This window comes from Mobula hypostoma, chromosome 3 (assembly GCF_963921235.1).
Source record: "Mobula hypostoma chromosome 3, sMobHyp1.1, whole genome shotgun sequence".
NCBI classification, from domain to species: domain Eukaryota; kingdom Metazoa; phylum Chordata; class Chondrichthyes; order Myliobatiformes; family Myliobatidae; genus Mobula; species Mobula hypostoma.
The window spans coordinates 14,905,447-14,927,331 of record NC_086099.1 but is presented as its reverse complement, the minus strand read 5'-3'; the positions used below and the strand labels follow the sequence as shown (position 1 = coordinate 14,927,331).

General features: G+C 44.6%; 1 protein-coding gene across 7 annotated transcripts in view; it reads right to left on the bottom strand.

Moving 5' to 3' along the window:
* Positions 1–8,305: 8,305 nt before the first annotated feature.
* Positions 8,306–21,885, bottom strand: part of malt1 (MALT paracaspase 1) — a 166,084-nt gene continuing 152,504 nt past the window's right edge. For 6 of the 7 annotated variants that reach the window (XM_063042698.1, XM_063042703.1, XM_063042700.1 and 3 more), the window contains one exon: positions 8,306–11,057. In XM_063042698.1, coding sequence (XP_062898768.1) covers positions 10,488–11,057 — 570 coding nt within the window. In that variant the 3' untranslated portion in view covers positions 8,306–10,487. The remainder of the gene's footprint in view (positions 11,058–21,885) is intronic. The other variant, XR_010017337.1, reaches the window with a different exon arrangement.

The following is a 21,885-nucleotide window of genomic DNA, read 5'->3' as shown; positions in this document are numbered from 1 at the left end:
GGTGAGGAAGGCAAATGCCATGTTAGCATTCATTTCAAGAGGCCTAGAGTACAAAAGCAAAGATGTGATGCTGAGGCTTTATAAGGCACTGGTGAAGCCTCACCTTGAGTATTGTAAACAGTTTTGGGCTCCTCATCTAAAAAAAGTTGTGCTGGCATTGGAGAGGGTCCAGGGGCAGTTCATAAGGGTGATTCCAGGAATGAAAGGGTAATCATATGAGGAACATTTGATGGCTCTGGGTCTGTACTCGCTGGAATTTAGAAGGATGAGGGGGAATCTCATTGAAACCTTTCGAACGTTGATAGGCCTTGACAGAATAGATGTGCAAAGGATGTTTCCCATGGAGGGGAATCTTGGACAAGAACCTCAGGTTAGAGAGGTGTCCATTTAAAATAGAGATACAGAGTAATTTCATTAGCCAGAGGGTTGTGAATTTGCGGAATTTGTTACCACAGACAGCTGTGGAGGCCGTATCATTGGGTGTATTTAAGGCAGAGATTGATAGGTTTTTGATTGGCTACGGCATCAAAGGTTATGGGGCGAAGGCCGGATAAAGGGGTTGAGGAGGGGGGAAAAGAATCAGCCATGATTGAATGGTGGAGCAGATGGGCCAAATGGCTTAATTCTGCTCCTTTGTCTTACAGCTTTATGGTCTTATATCGACGACCTGGATGCTGATGGGATAAGTTGAGTTAGTAAATTTCCAATGACACCAAGAGGGAGGAGAAGATGGCAGCACGATGCAGCGCACAGCGGCCACTCCGGTGATGATATCTGTTATTTGTCAAGTGGGGTGCCGTGCACAATCCTGATTTGATGGAGACTGACGTGAGAGTACGGAGGAACATCTGGTGAAACATCTGAAATTCCTGCTTCGCTGCCGCTGCTACTGTGTGATCAGAATCTCCGGAGGGAAAGGGCCCGAGTCCTCGGCTTTGCTTGTTGCTTGGCGGCCGGGGCGGGGTCGAAGTGCTCAGCCGAGGATGGCGCTCGATGCTCGGTGTTGGAGGGCTGGTCAGAGGCTCGAAGTTTTTGGACGGACTCAGAGTCGAACTGTGGTCGGGTGCTTCCAGGATGCTGCATCGGCAAGTTTGCGGCGCTTGGAGGTTCATGGTAGGGAGAGTTTCTCCCTTCTGCCGTCTGCGTGAGATGATGAGGTTATCGGGACTTGAGACTTTTTTTTACCGTGCCCGTGGTCGGCTCTTTATCAAATTACGGTATTGCTTTGCACTGTTGTAACTATATGTTATAATTATGTGATTTTGTCAGTTTTAGTCTTGGTTTGTCCTGTGTTTCTGTGATATCTCTCTGGAGGAACATAGCATCAGTTTTTAATGCATGCATTTCTAAATGACAATAAACGAGCACTGAGTGTCCTCATAATCTAATCTAATCTAATTAGTGGTGTAGTGGACAGTGAGGAAGACAATCAACGGTTGCAGCGGGATCTGGGCCAGCTGGAGAAAATGGGTTGAAGCATGGTAAATAGAATTTCATACAGACAAATGTGAGGTGTTGCACTTGGGAGGACTAACCAGGCTAGGACTTACACGGTAAGCAGTAGGCCACTGAGAAGTGTGGTAGAACAGAGGGATCTGGGATACAGACCCATACTTCCTTGAAAGTGCTGTCATAGTTGGATAGGGTCGTAAAGGAAGCTTTTGGCATGTTGGCCTTCACAAATCAATGCATTGAGTACAGGAGTTATGATGGTATGTTGAAATTGTATAAGGTGCTGGTGAGGACAAACTTGGAGTATTTTACGCAGTTCCGATTACCAACTATAGAAAAGATATCAATAGATTGAAAGAGTGCAGAGAAAATTTACAAGATTGTAGCTGAAACTTAAGAACCTGAATTATATGGAAAGGCTGAACAGGTTAGAGTTTTATTCCCTGAAATGTAGACAATTGAGGGGAGATTTGATAGAGGTGTATAAAATTATGAGGGATATAGATAGGGCAAATGCAAGCAGGCTTTTTCCACTAGGGTTGGTGGAAACTAGAACTAATGGTCATCGGTTAAGGGCGAAAGGCAAAATTTTAAGGGGAACCTTACTCAGAGGGTGCTGTGAGTGTGAAACGGGCTGCCAGATGAAGTGGTGGGTGCAGGTATTAACATTTAAGAGAAATTTGGATAGGTCAATGGACAGGAGGGGTACGGAGGGCAATGGTCCAGGTGCAGGTCGATGGGACCAGGCAGAGTCCTTGAACTCATGAACATTTCTTTGCTATTCCAATTTTGTAAGTATAGTGATGCTTATGCCTTGCAGTGCACTGCTGCCCACAAAACAACACATTTTACAGCCAACGTCAGTGATAATAAAGCTGGTTCTGATTCTGTGTCTGAATGTCATTTTAAAAAGGAACAGAATTAAGAGCTCGGGGGCATCCCAACCACCGATAAAATAAACTTCTCATTTTTGATGCTGTTACATTTTGTATCTTTAATATTAAATCCGGTAACAATATTTTTATGGAAATGACAACCAGCAGCAATGCTACTAAATTCTCCCTGATGTCAGTGCTGAGCTGTTGGATGTCTCTGCTCCTGGCACTTGTGGTATATTATTAATACAATAGGCTGTCAGTACCACTTACGTCAACTAAATGAAAGGGTTAACATATGAGGAGTGTTTGATGGCTCTGCTCCTCCAACCGAAGTTTAGAGGAATGAGGGGGGTTTTCATTGAAACCTGCCGAATATTGAAAGAGTGGACGTGGAGAGGATGTTTCCTATAGCTGGGGAGTCTAGGACCAGACAGCACGGCCTCAGACTAGAGGGACGTTTCTTTAGAGCAGAGATGTGGAGGAATCTCTTGAGCCAGTGGGTGGTGAATCTGTGGAACACATTGCTGCAGATAGCTTTGGGGGCCAAGTCATTGGGTTTATAAAAGTGGATGTTGATAGGTTCTTGATTAGTAAGGGCATCAAAGGTTAAGGGGGGAAGATAGGAGAATGAGTTTGAGACGAATAATAAATCGGCCATGATGGAATGGCGGAGCAGACTCAATGGGCTCAGCAGCCTAATTCTGTCTTATGGTCTTATAAATATTACTTGTTATGCAAAGTAGAATCTGTAGACACACAATTGGCTGTGCTGTATTGATTTCTGATGGAGATATCAGGACTTGAATCAAGGCGGTACAGTAGCGTGGCATTTAGTGTGATGCATTACCCATGTTGAATTCCTGCCTCTGTCTGTAAGGTCTTCCTCCCGTGACTGCATAGATTTCCTCTGGGCACATCGTTCTTCTCCCACGTTCCATAGCTGTACGGGTTCGGGTTAGTAAGTTGTGGTTGGGCTATGTCAGCGCCCAAACCTTGGCAATACTTGCAGGCTGCCCCAGCACATCTTCAGACTGTGTTGGTCATTGATACAAACGGCACACACTTCACTGCATGATTTGAAGTTTCGATGTACATGTGACAAATTAAGCTAAACTTTAGTGAGATAACCGGCAAAAAAGGAATAGCTTACTTTGAGGAGAAAGGAACATGGAACAGAAAACATTGAGCAGTACAGGCCTTTCAGAATAGAGTAGAATAGAATAAGACCATAAGATATAGGAGCAGAACTGGGCCATTTGGCCCATCGAGTCTGCTCTGCCATTACATCATGGCTGATCCAATTTCCTCTCAGCCCCAGTATCCTGCCTTCTCTCCATATCCCTTCATGCTCCGACTAATCGAGAATCTATCAACATCTGCCTTAATTATACATAAAAACTTGGCCTACACAGCTGCCTGTGGCAAAGAATTCCACACATTTGCCACTCTCTGGCTAAAGAAGTTCCTCCAAAAAGGATGCACCTCTATTCTGAGGCTGCGTCCTCTTGTCTTAGACTCTCCCACCATAGGAAACATCCTCTCCACATCCTCTCTATCAAGGCCTTTCACCATTTGATAGGTTGTAATGAGGTCACCTCTCATTCTTCTGAATTCTAGTGAATACATGCCAGAGCCATCAAATACTCTTCATATGACAAGCCATTCAATCCTGGAATCATTTTAATGAACTTCCTTTGAACCCTCTCCAGTTTCAGCACATCCTTTCTAAGATAAGGGGCCCAAAACTGCTCACAATACTCCGAGTGAGGCCTCACCAGTGCTTATGAAGTCTCCACATTATATCCTTGTTTTTATATTCCAGTTCTCTTGAAATGAATGCATTTGCCTTCCTCGCCACAGACTCAACCTGAAAATTAACCCTTAGGGAATCCTGCACAAGGACTTCCAAGTCCCTTTATTGTCATTGCTTAAGAGAGATGGTGGTGCTACTCCAGTCTGTGCTAAACAGATATTTACAATGCATGTGGTACGGCTTAATCAAAAAAATTCCCATATATACCTGTAACAAGTGACTTTGATAGACAAGTCACTCAAAGGCCATTGGCAAGCTGTGGTCCAGCATTATTGAGCTGCACAACAGCCCTCAGGAAGAAGCTGTTTTTCAGTCTTACTGTCTTGGCTATGTGTGGAGGGGTGTAGGTCCATCTCTACCAAAGGAAGTGTAAGACACTCCTTCCCTCCGCTAGCCTGCAGGTCACTCTGGGACACCCTGTTTAGACCCCCTGATCAGGGTCACATGAAGCCACAGCAGCAAGTAGTGTATCATCCTATGAGCAGCTGGCGCACATCACAAGTCCTGGTTATGCAACCACTGACACCAGGCAGACAATCTCTGAAGAGTATTGATAATGGCTGAGGTCATCCATCTTGTAAAGACCCTGCCCAGAAGAAGGCAATGGCAAACCACTTCCGTAGAAAAATTTGCGAAGATCAATCTTGGTCACGGAGACCATAATCACCCATGTCATGTGACACAGCATGTAAGGATGATGATGTGTTGGCTAAGATGTTTCTGAATCTCCTATCAGATGGAATGAGGTTGAACAGACAGTGTCCGGGATGGGATGGGTCTTCAATGATGTTACGAGCATGCCATAGACATCGAGAGTTGTAGATTGTCTCCAGGTCTGGTAGTCGAGTCCCAATGATCTGCTGAGCCATGCTAATCACCCACTGGAGTGCTTTGTGATCTGTTTTGCTGCAGCCAGAGTACCACACTGTCCATCCGTATGTCAGTATGCTCTCTATCACACACCAATAAAAGTCGGCCAGCATTCTTTGGGACAGATTAGCTCTCCTTAAGCACCTCAGGTAGTATAGTCACTGTTACGCCTTCCCTGCTATTGAAGTTGTATTGATGGACCAAGAGAACTCCTTGGTGATGTTCATCCCCAAAAACTTGAAACTACGACTTCAGTCTTCAGTCTATGATTTTGCCGACCTGATAAACTACACCAAGATCAATCTAGCGTTACCTGCCCACATAGCCTTCCATTTTTCTTTCATCGTCCATGTGCCTATCTGTCTCTTAAATGTCCCTAATGTATCTGCCTCAACAGAATCAAGCTCCTGCCATTCCCAACATGCTTTGCTCCTGCCGAATATACAAACTCTCTCTACTCCACTTTGACAAATACAGCACTGTGCAATAGTCTTAGGCACCCTAACTATATATATCTGTGCACAGTAGTATACATTGAGCTCAAATGCATGGAAAGCAGTATAACTTCTACAAAGTAATGCAGCAAGTTTAATATATAATTTTATAAGAGCACATGTAAATAGTCAATTGTTGATGTCTAACTAATTTAATTCTCACCATGACTATGCTTCATCATACAACATGAAAAAGATTTCTAAAAAATTTTACTCACTTAAAGTACTTCTCAGCCAATGTCTGATCATAGGAGTTCCATATTCATTCCACTGTTAATAAAGCACTGTAATGTGAAAAATGTTTTCTCCACTACACTTTTCAGCTTGAGGATGCATCTTCATGAAGTTCTCCACTTTCCAAATAGCTTGTTTCTCTCAAAACCAAAGTATGTGCAATAAATTGTCACCACAATCCTCACCACGGGTCACCATTTTTCACAATTCCTGAAGTACCAAATCACAAGTTTCAATTCAATTTATTTATGCAGGGGTTGGGGCTGGTCACTTGTGTCAGTGCTGCCCTCCTGTGTTTAATCAGTGGAATGACAAGCTGGATTGTGTGCGTTCATGCATGCTGGGAAGTGCTTGCTCCTGCTGATAGCATCATGCACTATCAATTTACGGGCCATGACACTCAGGGATTTGGGCTATATTATATATTTTTGTGTGACTGTGTGTTACTGCTATCTTATATATGCTATATGTGCCTTGTACTGTGTGTGACTGTTGGTACAGTGTTTTGTACCTTGGCCCAGGAGGAATGCTGTTTTGTTTGGCTGTATTCATGGACATTCATGTATGGTTGAATGACAATTAAACTTGAACTTGATATATGTTTTCAGGACTGCTTTATTGATAGATTTCCAATCCTTGAACTGCTTGAATCCCAAATGCTCCTCCATATGTGTGGGCTTATTGAGTGTTTTAGACATAAATCAGATGCTTGTAACCTGGGCAAAACCTGTTTAGCACATCAATTAAAAATGGCATCTGATTACCTGAGGATTGCCCCTTCTTTAAGAAAATTATCAATTAGTTAACTGCAGGTAAGTTGATTCTGGTTTAAGATGATGTTGCTGAAACATGACAATGCCTTACTGACAGGAAACAAAACTACTAACTACTCTGTTAATCACAATTTTTCTGGGCAATGATCACTGCAATCAATAGCTCGTAACTTGTTTTTCAGAACTCAGCTTTTGAACCAACTGTACTACCTGGCATTTTTGCGGTGTGAACTGAGGTCTTGAGGTGCAGAACTGTTGCAGCGCGGCATGGGTGGGCCGCATCGAGGCCTGAGGCCAGGGCCCAAGAGTGAGGAATGAGCCAATGTTTGGCCAGTGCTGGAGCAGATTTGGAGACGATTCAAAGCAGCAGGTCTGAGGCGAGGCAGAGTCGAGGCAGTGGAGCCCAGGCTTGAGATCGAGGAACAAGCTGATGTTTGACCTATTTAAGCACCAGGCCAGATATGGGCTCAATCGACGTGCCGGGGTCTGGGTCTGAGAGTTTCTCTAAGCAGCGGGACCCATATCTGACTGTGGGGAATGAGCCGATGTTTGGCTGAAATAAGCGCTGGGCCAGATTGAAAAGGTCATGGTGTTGGGACTGGGCCAGTGCCCAGCTCACTGCTCCGTGAGGTTCTCTGTGTTGAGCTGAAGCTGTGGCCTGCAACTGATGGGCTCCTCATCCAGCTGCAGCCATGACTGGCTTCGTGGCTGTGATCTCACTTTCGTGAACTTTAGTGATGAATGTTATTTGCTTGCAAGATTTGTTCTTTTTTTTGCACATTGGGTGTATGATGGTCTTTTTTAATGGATTTCTTTGTTTTGTAACTGCCTGTAAGAAAACAAATCTCAAGGTTGTATGTAGTATACATACTTTGATAATAAATATACTTTAAACTTTGAACTTAAAACCCTTAGCATAATCATACCTTAATAATAAATATGATCAAAGTACTCATACTTTGATAATAAATCTACTTTGAATTTGCTTTTCTCTAATTTGTGACCGTTTGTAGAACCAGGAGAAGCCATTGGAATATACAGTCATATTCATTGGATTTCCTTTGTCCATAAGACCACAGGACCTAGGAGCAGAATAAGGCCTTTTGGCCCATTGACTCTGCTCAGCCACTTCATCATGGCCGATATATTATCCCTCTCAACCCCATTCTTTTGCCTTCTCCCCATAAGCTTTCACACCCTTACTGATCAAGAATTTATCAGCCTCTACTTTAAATATAACAAATGACTTGGCCTCCACAGCTACTTTGGCAATGAATTCCACAGATTCATCACCCTCTGGCTAAAGAAATTCCTCCTCATCTCTGTTCTAAAAGGACACCCTTTTATTCTGAGTTTGTGATCCTCGAGTCCCCCACTGTAGGAAACACCCTTTCCGTGTCCACTCTATCTAGCCCTTTCAATATTCAATAGGTTACAATGAGATCCCCCAATTCTTCTAAACTCCAGCAAATATAGGCACAGAGTCATCAAACGCTGCTCACGTTACCCCCTTTCGTTCCCAGGAGTCAATACTAAAGATAGAACTGCTACAGTAATCGCATTAGATAAGAGCATCTGTTTATCCTGAACATTTTTCCATTCAAAGATCAGTGCAATGTTTTGACAGATGTGGATTTAAGTTTATTTGCAAAACTGAGAAATGGAGACAATATAACGAAGCGTGGGTTAAGGGTTTGGGAGTGTGGTGTTCCACCATATTGTCTATTTACTTCAGTGTTGATTTCAAAAACAGACCAGGATAGACACCCTCTGCTGACACAGGGGTAGCTACGTGAAACATAGATACACAACTTTGAGCCAGTTCTTTGATGTTATTTATTTATTTATATTTGGAGATACAGTGTTTAACAGGCCCTTCTGGCCCAATGAGCCATACTGACCAACAACTTGCTCATTTAACACTAGCCTAATCACAGGATTGGAGATACATCTCTACCAAAGGAGGTGTAAGACACTCCTTCCCTCTGCTAGCCTGCAGGTCACCCTTGGGCAAGGTGAGGCACCTGCTTAGCACCCCCCACCCCCGATCACGGTCACGTAAACTCATGGGAGCCGCTGGTGCATATCACAAGTCCTGGTTATGTGACCACTGACGCCAGGCAGACAATCCCTGAAGAGTATTGATAATAGCCGGGGTCACTATTATAAAGACACTGCCCAGAAGAAGGCAATGGCAGGATTCTTCTGCAGAAAAATTTGCCAAGAATAATCATGATCGTGGAAAGTCCATAATTGCCTATGTTATACATTGCAGCACATAACAGACGAATAAATTTATAATAACCGGTTCAACACTCACAACACGCTGGAGGAACTCAGCAGGTCCGGCAGCATCCGTGGAAACGATCAGTCACCGTTTCGTGTTCTGACCTGAAACGTTGACTGATCGTTTCCACGGATGCTGCCGGACCTGCTGAGTTCCTCCAGCGTGTTGTGAGTGTTGCTTTGACCCCAGCATCTGCAGAGTATTTTGTGTTTACAATGACCGGTTAATCTACTAACCAGTACGCCTTTGGACAGTGGGAGGAAACCAGAGCACCCGGAGGAAACACACATGGTCACACAGGGGATGTACAAACTCCTTACAGGCGGTGCCAGAATTGAACTCTAAACTCCAGAATGCGCCGAGCTGTAGTAGCGTTGTGCTAACCGTTTTGCTACCATGTTACTTCACTTTAATTGGTCACACGATGTTGGAAATGGAAAAGCATAAGAATGAAAAATTGCAAAATATTCTGTGAAAATGTTAAGGAATATTGCTGATTTAAAATAAAGGAAACAATTTAATGCTGTTTGCTAAACGTACAAAACTTAAATTTTGATGCGGTTGCGTGATTCAGTGCTCCAGTCTGTTTCGATCAGTACAAGCCTGTTGCATTATTTTAAGTCAACCCTTTGTCTTTTAAAAGCTCTGCTTTGTGACTCAGGCAACTTCAGATGCTTGCCTTTCTTTGTAGCCAATGCTAGTGGAATGGATCTGTTGGGAATTCTCTATTGTCTTCAGCATCAGGATCCTGAACTGACGTGAATAACTTCACTCATCTCGACTCTGAGCTGATTCCACAACCGTTCAGGAACAATGCAGCACATATTCCCAGACCTTTGAAGTCATTTGCATAATTGGTCAATTTTTGCATATTGGTTGTATGTCTAGGCGAGCAAGGCTCCACCATCACCCACACTGCCCATTCCAACCAATTTTTACAGGAGCGTCATAGAGAGTGCCCTGACCAGCTGCAGCATTGTCTGGTGTGGGATTTGCAAGTCATCCAAAAGCAAAACCCCACAAAGGATTGCGAGGACTAGAAGTTCAGCATGGACTAGAAGGGCCGAGATGGCCTGTTTCCGTGCTGTAATTGTTATATGGTTATATGACTGTTGAGAGGATCGCTGGGGTCTCTCTCCCACCTTTCTGAGATATTTATCAGGAGCGCTGCATACACAGAGCCATTAGCATTGCCAAGGATCCCAACCATTCAGCCCTTAATCTCTTTGACCCCCTACCATCAGGCGGGATCAGACAAGGACTGTTAGGTTGGGAGACATCTTTCTCCCCCAGGCTGTGAGACTTCTGAACTCTCTGCCACCACCCAGTTCTCATCACGTATGAAGTGCCAGTAGCGTTATACTGCTCACCTTTTAACTTGTGTTATAAATGAACATTATGCTGAATATCAGTCTTATGGAATATATTTTATTATTTGGTAATGTTACTTTCTATGTTGTGTGTGAGTTATATGTACTGCGTTGTGCAGCCTGCTCTGGAGGAATGTTGTTCTGCTTGGCAATATAAATTTGAACTAGAATGTGAACTTGATAAATTCTACTGTATTTCTTTATTTTCTCGTAAAGGCCTGCAAGAAAATGAATCTCAGGGTAGTCAGGGTGACTTCGATAACGTATTTACTTGGAATTTTATAATAAATTTACTATGAACTTTGGTGTATGTATTCTACATCTTTTTTTTCCTAGAAGGGTTCCAACCTTGGACACTTGTTAAATCCTCTACAGGGAATTCAGAGGAATTTGTGCATTTCAAATCAGTGAACTGAAGATAGTTGGAGAATTCAGAAGGCAAATCACTGATATCATTCTCGACAGGGACGTTGATTTTTCTTATGTGGCTACCGCAACACTGACCCCCTCCTGTCATGTATGCATAGGAGGCATGTGTAGAGCCACTGGGAAGGGCAGTGCATCCCATGGCACCCATCATGGCTGGATTCGGGTTGTAAACCCCGAGGTGCGAGTTATTTTGGAAACGCTGGCTGTGGTGGTGGTAATGATCGAATTCCGAACAAGCCGGGCTTCGGACCGGACTGTGCGAGGGGCTGTGTGCCGGGCTGTGCGATGGGCTGTGAGGCATGGGACAGGTCACGAGGCAGCTATTCCTCCTGACAACGCGGTGGATGTCCAGCTTTGCAATGAGGGGTTTCCCCACGTCCACCTCCTTGGCTTCTTCCACAGGCTCATCAAGTCCCTGGTACTGGTAGCGAAGGCACACCGTGAACACCAACCGCTCCTGCAACAGAAGAAAATGGAATGAAATTTTCACTTCCTATCCCATTTCACTTCAGAGTACTGTACCTAAAAACATCTTACAATTGGGCAGCATTCAAAAGTTGATAGCCCAAGAAAAAAAAGGAAATATAAAATAAAAAATCTGTACACTGGTTTTCAGATGGGTGTTCATTCTGAACACAGTATTGATAAGATGGTGGCACGTACAAATTTCTAGAAGAACTCAGCGGGTCTGACAGTATCTCTGGAAAGGAATGAGCAGTCAACATTTCAGACAACTTTTACCACAAACAAGAGAAAATCTGCAGATGCTGGAAATCCAAGCAACACACACAATATGCTGGAGGAACTCAGCAGGCCAGGCAGCATCTATGTGTGTCCAGAGACCTGAGCCTTTCCAGGGCTGATTCTCTGGGCCAGAGCTCGGAAAAAGAGATGCAACAGACTTTTAACGTCACAAATCAGCGAGTTGTTTGTTATGTCTCCCTTCTCACAGTGAAACACTTCTGTTTCCCTTACTAGTGAGAGAGAGAGAGAGCCTGTGGTCTGTCACCAGATGAAGTCTGTGTCTTTATTGATGCTTTGCTGCATGCTTTGGTGGTCGGCGGAGAGCACTGATGCTTTTTTGCTGGTGGGGGAGGGGGAGTCTTTGCCTTGCTGCTGTTTATGCGTGGGAGGGGGGAGCTGGGGGGGGGACTTTGGGGTTCTAACGTTTAATTGTCATTCATGCTTTGGGGCACTCCTCTGTTTTCATGGATGCTTGCAAAGAAAAAGAATTTCAGGATGTATATTGTATACATTTCTCTGACACTAAATGTACCTATTGAACCTATTGAATCTATGGACAAAAAGTACAGTAAACGTTTTGGGCCGAGACCGTTCATTAGGACTTCCTGGCGTGGCCTCCTGAGTTCCTTCAGCATTTTGTGTGTGCTGTTTGTAATAGATGTCTGTGTGCTATGGAAACAGCACTCCAGTGGACAACGAGTAGTTAAAGCTGCCCAAAACATCACACTACCTGCCATATACAGAAAGGTGTCAGAAAAAGGTCAGCTATATCTACTTTATTACAACTTCACTGATGCTCTTTGAATGTGAGTTCAGGTTAAGTTTCTGCTATTTTTAAGCTCTCCTGTCAGGGAAGTTCCACTGGGGAATCACCCTGAGAATAAAGGCACAGAGGGAAACCAACACTGGATGTTTTAATACTTTACCGAACGTGAGAAGTTGTTAAGTTTCTGCTATTTTTAAATTTTCCTGTGAGGGGAATTCCATTGGGAAGTCAGATTGAAGAGAATGGCGTTGAGGAGAAAAGAATTACAATAGATAGCTGTGGGACAGGAAAACAAGGCAAAGATACATTGGGGGTGGCACTGCAGTGGAGCAAGTGGAGTAAATGTCATTAAGCTCCAGTGACACAGGTTCAGTGCTGACCTCTAGCTCTGACTCACTGTAGTTAGCACATTCTCCCTGTGACCCCACGCATAGGCTTACAGGCTGCGGACCACACTAAATCGCTCTTCAGAGACACAGACTCTGTAGATGCTGGCAATCGTGGGCAACACTTGCAGAATGCTGGGGGAGCTCAGGAGCTCAGGCAGCATCTATGGAGGAAAATAAACAGTCAACATTTCCAGGCGTCTCGGCCCAAAACTTTGGCTGATTATTTCCCTCCATGGATGCTGCCTGACTTGCTGAGTTCCTCTGGAATTTTGTGTGTGTTACTGTCAATTGCTCTTGGTGTGGTATTTGGAGTGGCATTATAGTGTAGCAGTTGGCATAATGCTATTACAGCACCAGCAACCTCAGTTCAATCCTCGCTAGAGCCTGTACAGAGTCTGTACGTTCTCGACTGGCTGCTCCAGCTTCCTCCTACATTCCAAACATGTACAGGTTAGCAGGTTAATCGGTCACATGTACAGGTTAGCAGGTTAACTGGACAACGGGGTGACCCGTTGGAGCACCCTTTGAGAGAAGGGTAGTGCAATCTGATGTGACCAGAATGAACATTAAATTTTCCTGAATGCTATTGGTATCGCTTTGCTTTGGAAACTGAAATAGTAAACCTCAGCTTATTAAAGAAGAACGACGCGTAGCAAAGCAAATACAGCTCCTCCTCGTTTAACGAAGGACACTTTTGATGGCATCATTTCTGGCTTATCCGCCATCCAGGACATCTCAAATGTCCTCTTTCTTTACCCTTCTGCTGTCATCAACCATGCTCTCACCTGCATCTCCTCCATTTCCCGTACTTCGGCCCTCACCCCATCCTCCCGCCACCACAACAGAAACAGAGTTCCCCTTGTCCTCACCTACCACCCCACCAGCCTCCGGATCCAGCACATTATCCTCCGCAACTTCTGCCACCTTCAACAGGACCCCACCACTAAGCACATCTTTCCCTCTCCACCCCCCTCTGCTTTGCACAGGGATCGTTCCCTCCGTGACTCCCTGGTCCACACGTCTGTCCCCACGGATCTCCCACCCGGCACTTATCCTTGTAAGTGTAAGTGCTACACCTGTCCCTACACCTCCTTTCTTGCCACTATTCAGGGCCCCAAACAGTCTTTCCAGGTGAGGCAGCACTTCACTTGTGAGTCTGTTGGGGTCATCTATTGCATCCGGTGCTCCCGGTGCGGCCTCCTCTACATTGGTGAAACCCAACGCAGATTCGGGGAGCGCTTCGTCAAGCACCTCCGCTCCATCCACCAAAACAGACAGGATCTCCCAGTAGCCACCCACTTCAACTCTGCTTCACATTCCCATTCGGATATGTCCATATATGGCCTCCTCTACTGCCATGATGAGGCTAAACTCAGGTTGGAGGAGCAACACCTAATATACCGTCTGGGTAGTCTCCAGCCCCTGGGCATGAACATTGAATTCTCCAAATTCCACTAATTCCCTCCCCCTCCCTTCCCCTGTCCCTATTTTACTCTGCCCCCTCCCCCAGCTGCCTATCACCTCCCTCATGGTTCCGCCTCCTTCTACTACCCATTATGCTTTCCCGTATTCCTTCTTCACCTTTCCTGCCTATCACTTCCCTGCTTCCCTTCCCCCACCCCTTTATCTTTCCCCTTACTGGTTTTTCACCTGGAACCTACCAGCCTTCTCCTGCCCACCCTCCCCCCTCTACAGTCCTGACGAAGGGTTCCGGCCCGAAACGTTGATTGATAATTTCCACTGATGCTGCCCAACCTGCTGAGATCCTCCAGCGTGTTGTGAGTGTTGCTCTGCCACCCTTGTGCCTCTCGTTGTCATTCAGGAGACGTGTAGCCCTTTCATCCCCCGTCACTTTATCTCTTCTGCTGTTTGTTGTTTGTCTCTGATCCTGGAGACGTGCATGCCTCTCCTCCTCTGTCTCTTCTTCTCTCATCGTTTTTTGTCATGACTCTTTGATCCTGGAGTCGTGCGGCCCTAGCCTCATCCGATTCTTGTTCTCTCCCTCTCCTTGCCGCTTTCCAATGACATTTGGCATCATCTCTTGACCATAATATCCCCCTTCCCTTTCCACGCAGCATAATTAGGCTGACCATTTTTTTTTACCCCAATGCTGGATAGAAGATACGAAGCAGTAACACCAAAGGATGCTGATTACTCTTGATGATGTGGTTGGCGCTCTCCTAAATGGACGTGATATAGTCACCGCTGTCCTTTGACTGCAGCAAAGGGTTTTATGGGTGTCTCGGAGTACGTCATTACAATAAGATTTAATTATCTCTTATTGATGGGTGGCAGTTAGGTCTCTCCCAATCCTGCACATGCTGATGGTGATTAGCAGAATGTGACCCCTCGAAATAAAGCTGCCCTGCCCTTTTGTTCCAGTAGGTGTCGCTGCTGAGGCTGGCCGTGTGCATGTGTCGGGCTGTCGCGTCCTGACTTCCATGATGGCCGATCGGGTCTCGGGTGAAAGCCAGCCTGTTGATTTTTGGCGAATGAGCAACTTCATACGAATATATAACCCTGAACTTTGCCTGCATTCTGTAAGTTAGCTCATTTTAATTCGATTTAGCCAAAAAAAAGTGCCGCCGTAATGCACCGTTTGCGCTAATTGGAGGTCACAAACAAACAGACAGACAGAGCATGAGAGTTTTAGTAGTATATAGATTGGTCACATGTACAGGTTAGCAGGTTAATTGGTCACATGGGTGTAATTGGGTGGTGTGGGCTCACTAGGCCGGAAGGGCCTGTTACCGAGCTGTATTTCTAAATAAATAAAATAAAATGAATCTAAGAATCTGGGGTTGAGAGCGGGTATTTGATGGGAATAATGGGGAGAATAATTCTGGTTGGCTGCCAGTCACCAGTGGTGTTCCACAGGGATCAGTGTTGGGGCTGCTTCTTTTTACATTGTACATCAACTGTTTGGATTATGGAATAGATGGCTTTGTGGCTAAATTTGCTGACGATACAAAGATAGGTGGAGGGGCCGGTAGTGCTGAGGAAACGGAGAGTCTGCAGAGAGACTTGCATAGATTGGAAGAATGGGCAGAGAAGTGGCAAATGAAGTACAATGTTGGAAAGTGTATGGTTATGCACTTTGGCAGAAAAAATAAACGGGCAGACTATTATTTAAATGGGGAAAGAATTCAAAGTTCGGAGATGCAACGGGACTTGGGAGTCCTCGTACAGGATACCCTTAAAGTTAACCTCCAGGTTGAGTCGGTACTGAAGAAGGCGAATGCAATGTTGGCATTCGTTTCTAGAGGAATAGAGTATAGGAGCAGGGATGTGATGTTGAGGCTCTATAAGGCACTGGTGAGACCTCACTTGGAGTACTGTGGGCAGTTTTGGTCTCCTTATTTAAGAAAGGATGTGCTGACGTTGGAGAAGGTACAGAGAAGATTCACTAGAATGATTCCGGGAATGAGAGGGTTAACATATGAGGAACGTTTGTCCGCTCTTGGACTGTATTCCTTGGAGTTTAGAAGAATGAGGGGAGACCTCATAGAAACATTTCGAATGTTAAAAGGCATGGACAGAGTGGATGTGGCAAAGTTGTTTCCCATGATGGGGGAGTCTAGTACGAGAGGGCATGACTTAAGGATTGAAGGGCGCCCATTCAGAACAGAAATGCGAAGAAATTTTTTTCGTCAGAGGGTGGTGAATCTATGGAATTTGTTGCCACAGGCAGCAGTGGTGGCCAAATCATTGGGTGTATTTAAGGCAGAGATTGATAGGTATCTGAGTAGCCAGGGCATCAAAGGTTATGGTGAGAAGGCGGGGGAATGGGACTAAATAGCAGAATGGATCAGCTCATGATAAAATGGCGGAGCAGACTCGATGGGCCAAATGGCCTACTTCTGCTCCTTTGTCTTACGGTCTATGGTCTAATAACACGGAGTAGGATTAATGAATACGATTATTGAAACACAAGAGATTCGGCAGATGCTGGAAATCCAGAGCAATATGCACACACACAAAATGATGGAGGAACTCAGCAGGTCAGGCAGCATCGACGGAAGGGCATGAACAGTCGATGCTTTGTGCTCAGACCCTTCATCAGGACTGGAAAGAGAGTGGGTAAAAGCCAGAATAAGAAGATAGGAGAAGAGTGAGGAGCATAGGCTGGCAAGTGATCAGTCTAAGATCAGATACTTGGTGTTCAGCAGGGTCTTGGTGATCCAACTGGTCAGTTTCAATCAATGCTGCATCTCCTTGCAACTCTATAAACAACACTCACCCCCCCCCCACCTAAACTATTGCTTGACAATGCACTTTGACCAACACTGATCGCCTACAAGTAATACGTGGAAATCATTAACTGCAGGACAGAGGAATGAAGATATGAGGTAGTGCTTCCTATTTCAATGGTTCATTCCTAATACCATGATCTACTGACTTGATCTGAGTTGTGAGTATTCTTCTGAATTGAATCAGCATTTGGAGTCTCTGAACACAGTTTCAAGGAGCACTGCCACAAGAGGGCAGCATCTTCATCAAGGACCCCATCATCCAAGGCATGCTCTCTTCTCATTACTACCAGCGGACAGGGGTAACAGGAGCCTTAGGTCCCATACCACCAGGTTCAGCACTAGTTATTTATCGTTCAGCACCAGTTATTTACCCTAGAACTAGCAGACTCCTGAACCAGCATGGGTAACTTCACCCACCTCAACACTGAACTGACTCCGCCACCTATAGACACAGTTTCAAAGATTCTAGTACTCAGTAATATTAATTTTTTTATTATTTGCATGATTTGTCTTCTTTTGCACATTGGTTGTTTGTCAATGTTTATCATTTATAGCTTTTTATAAATTCCTTATTTTCCTGTAAATGCCTGCAAGAAAATCTCAAGGTAGTATATGGTGAACAGATACACCCAGTAGCCACTTTATTAGGTACACCTATGCATTTGCGCGTTGGTGCAAATATCTAATCAGCCAAATGTATGATAGCAACTCAATGCATAAAAGCATGCAGACAAGGTCAAGAGGTTCAGTTGTTGTTCAGACCAAACATCAGAATGGGGAAGAAATGCGATTCAGTGACTTTGACCATGGAATGATTGTTGGTGATAGATGGGGTAGTTTGAGTATCTCAGAAACTGCTGACCATAAGACATAGGACAAGAATTAGGCCATTTGGCCCATCGAATCTGCTCTGCAATTTCATCATGGCTGATCCATTTTTCCTCTCAAACCAAACTTCCCCCCGTATCCTTTCACGCTCTAACCAATCAAGAATCTATCAACCTCCGCCCTAAATATACATAAAGACTTTGTGTCCCCAGCTGCCTGTGGCAACGAATTCCACTGATTCACCTCTCTCTGGCTAAAGAAATTCCTCCTCATCTCTGTTCTAAAAGGATATCCTCTATTCTGAGGCTGTGTCCTCTGGTCTTAACACTTCTACCATAGAAAACATCCTTTCCTCATCCACTTTATCAAGGCCTTTCACCATTTGATAGGTTTCAATTAGGTCACCCCTCGTTCTTATAAATTTTGGTGAACCCCCTCCAGTTTCAGCACATCCTTTCTAAGATAAGGGGCCCAAAACTGCTCACAATACTCCAAGTGTGGCCTCAGCTGTGCTTTAAAAAGTCTACATATTACATCCTTGTTTTTATATTCTCGTCCTCTTGAAATGAATGCTAACATCGCATTTGCCTTCCAAACCACTGAGTCAACCTGCAAATGAACCTTTAAGGAATCCTGCACAAGAACTCCCTAATCCCTTTGTGACTCAGTTTTTTATATTTTCTCTTCATTTAGAAAATAATCAATCCTTTCATTTCTTCTACTAGATGGCATGACCATAGACTTCTGGGACACTGTATTCCACCTGCCATTTCTTTGCCCATTCTCCTAATCTAAGTCCATCTATAGCCTCTCTACTTCCTCAAAACTACCTGCCCCTCCAACTATCTTCATAACATCTGCAAACTTTGCAATAAAGCTATCAATTCTGTCATCCAAATCATTGACATATAATGTAAAAAGAATCAGTCCCAACACAGACCTCTATGGAACACTACTAGTCACTGGCAGCCAACCAGAAAAAGTTCCCTTTATTCCCACACTTTGCTTCCTGCCAACCAGCCACTGCTTTATCCATGTTAGAATCTTTCCTGTAATACCATGGGCTCGTAGCTTGTTAAGCAGCCTCATGTGTGACACCTTGTCAAAGGCCTTCTGAAAATCCAAGTACACAACATCAACTGATTTTCCTTTGTCTATCCTGCTTGTTATTTCTTCAAAGAATTACAACAAGGCAAGATTCTCCCTTGAGGAAACTATGTTGACTACGGCCTGTTGTATCATGTGCCTATAAGTACCCTGAAGCCACTTCCTCAACAATCAACAACAGCTGGCTAACTGGGCTATAATTTCATTTCTTCCGTATCTCTTCCTTCTTGAAGAGTGGAGCGATATTTGCAATTTTCCAGTCTTCCAGAACCATTCCAGAATCTAGTGATTCTTGAAAGATCATAACTAATGTCTCCACATTCTCTTCTGCCACCTCTTTCAGAACTCTGGGGTGTATACCATCTAGTCCAGGTGACTTATCCAACTTCGGCCCTTTCAGTTTCCCAAGGACCTTCTCTTTAGTAATGGTAACTCCACACACTTCATGATCCCTGACACCTGGAACTTCCACCGTACCACTAGTGTCTTCCACAGTGAAGACTGATGCAAAATACTTATTCAGTTCGTCTACCATTTCCTTGTCCCCTGTTACTACCTCTTCAGCTCATTTTTCAGTGGTCCGATATCCACACTTGCTTCTCTTTTACACTTTATGTAGCTGAAGAAACTCTTGATATCCTTTTTCATACTATTGGCCAGCTTACTTTTGTATTCCATCTTCACCTTCTTATTAACTTTTTCAGTTGCCTTCTGTTGGTTTTTAAAGATTCCCAATCCTTTAACTTCCCATTAGTTTTTGCTCTATTATAAGCCCTCTCTTTGGCTTTTATGTTGGCTTTGACTTCTGTTAGCCATGGTTGTGTCATCTTTCTTTTAGAATATTTTTTCCTCTTTGGGATGTATATTTCAGAATTCCAGCCATTGCTGCTCTGCCATCATCCCTGCCAGTGTTATTTTCCAATCAATTCTGGCCAACTCCTCTCTCATGCCTCTGTAATTTCCTTTACTCCACTGTAATACTGATACATCTGACTTTGCCCCCCTTCTCAAATTTCAGGGTGTATTCGAACATAACATGAGCACTTGACCCTAAGGGTTATTTTACTTTAAACTCGCTAATCAGTTCTGGTTCATTGCACAACACCCAATCCAGAATAGCTGATCCCCAAGTGGGCTCAACCACGAGCTGCTCTAAAATATCATCTTGTAGGCGTACTAGAAATTCTCCCTCTTGGAATCCTGCACCAACCTACTTTTCCCAGTCTACCTGCATATTGAAATCCCCCATGACTATTGTAACATTGCACTTTTGGTCTTCATTTTCTGTCTCCTGTTGTAACTTGTAGACCATATCCTTACTACTGTTTGGGGTTCTGTATACAGTATAACATCCACAATGATTCAAAGTCTTCCGACTCTATGACATCTCTTTCTAATGATTTAATTTCATTTTTTACTGACAGTGCCGTGCCACCCCATCTGCCTTCCTGCCTGTCCTGTTGATACAATGTGTATCCTTGGACATTACGCTCCCAGCTATAATCTTCTTTCAGCCATGATTCAGAGATGCGTACAGCACCATACTTGCCAATCTGTAACTGAGCTACATGTTCATCAACCTTATTCCGTATACTGCACGCATCCAAATAGAACACCTTTAGTCCTGTATTCACTTTTTTTTCATTTTATTCTCCTTTTATATTGCAACTCATCCTTTTGACTGCAATTTTGCCCTATCACCAGCCTCTCCTTGCTCAGAGTCTTACTACACATTGCCTCTGTTTGTAAACCAACCATCTTATCTTCAACACTATCTTTCCAGTTCCCATCCCACTGCCAAATTAGTTTAAACCCACCTGAATAACTCTAGCCAACCTGCCCTCAAGGATATTGGAACCTCCTTGGATTCAGGTGTAACCCATCCCTCTTGTACAGGTCATACCTTCCCCAGAAGAGATCCCAATGATCCATAGATCTGAAACCCTGCCTCCTGCACCAGTCCCTTAGCCATGCATTCACCTGCCACATTATCTTATTCTTACCTTCACTGGCACTTGGCACAGGCAGCAATCCAGAGATTACTGCCCTGGAGGTCCTGTTTTTCAGCTCCCTAAAATCTTTCTTCGGGACCTCCTCACCTTGTCTACCTATGTCATTGGTGCCAACATGTACCTAGACTTCTGGCTGCTCACCTTCCCCTTTGAAAATCCCATGGAGATGATCCGAGACATCCTTGATCCTTTCACCAGGGAGGCAACATACCATCCGGGTGTCTCTATCGCGCCCACAGAACCTCGTCTCTGCTCCTCTGACTAAGTAACTGCAATCCTCTTCACCCTTCTGCTCTCCTAAGCCACAGCACCAGACTCAGTACTAGCAACCTTGTCACTGTGGCTCCCCCCGGTAAGTCGTCCCCCTCAATAGTATCTAAAGCAGTATACTTATTATTGAGGGGAAGGGCCACAACGGACTCTGCACTGGCTATGCATTTCCCCTCCTTCCTGACAGTCACCCAGTTACATATCTCCTGCAACCTAGGGGCGACTATCTCCCTGTAGCTCCTATCTATTACCTCCTCATTCTCCCGAACGAGTCGAAGGTCATCGAGCTGTAGCTCCAATTCTTTAATATGCTCTCTCAGGAGCTGCAGCTCAGGGCCCCTGGGGCAGATTGGTTTATCTGGGAGACTGGAGGTCTCCCAGACTTCCCACATCCCACACACGGTGCAAAACACTGCCGCTGGAGCCATTCTCACTGCACTATGTACTAATAAGTGAGGAGTGAACAAATAAGAACAGAGAGAGTAACTTACCAGACAATTTACCTCACCCAAGCCCCATGAGCCAAAACCTGGCACACCCACAAGAATGGTCGCTCCACTTGCACTTGAACTATTCTCATTGGCCCTTTCTAATGATTCCCTCTTGCTGATTTGGTCACTCCTCAACTCTGAGAAACTGTCGTGAAACTCTGCCTTCAAAATCTCCATCACCATCCTGATGAAAGGTAGCTCTTTTTACGCAGCCCTGGTGTGAATTGTCCAATTTCCTGGGATTTTCATGCACAACAGTCTCCAGAGCAGGAGCTCCCGGTCTTTTTTATGCCACAGACCCTTACCATTAAGCAAGAAGTCTGTGGACCCCAGGCTGGGAACACCCGCTCTAGAGTTGACAGAGAATGGTGCGAGAAACAAAACAATATCTACTGAGAGATCAGAGGAGAACAGCCAGACCAGTT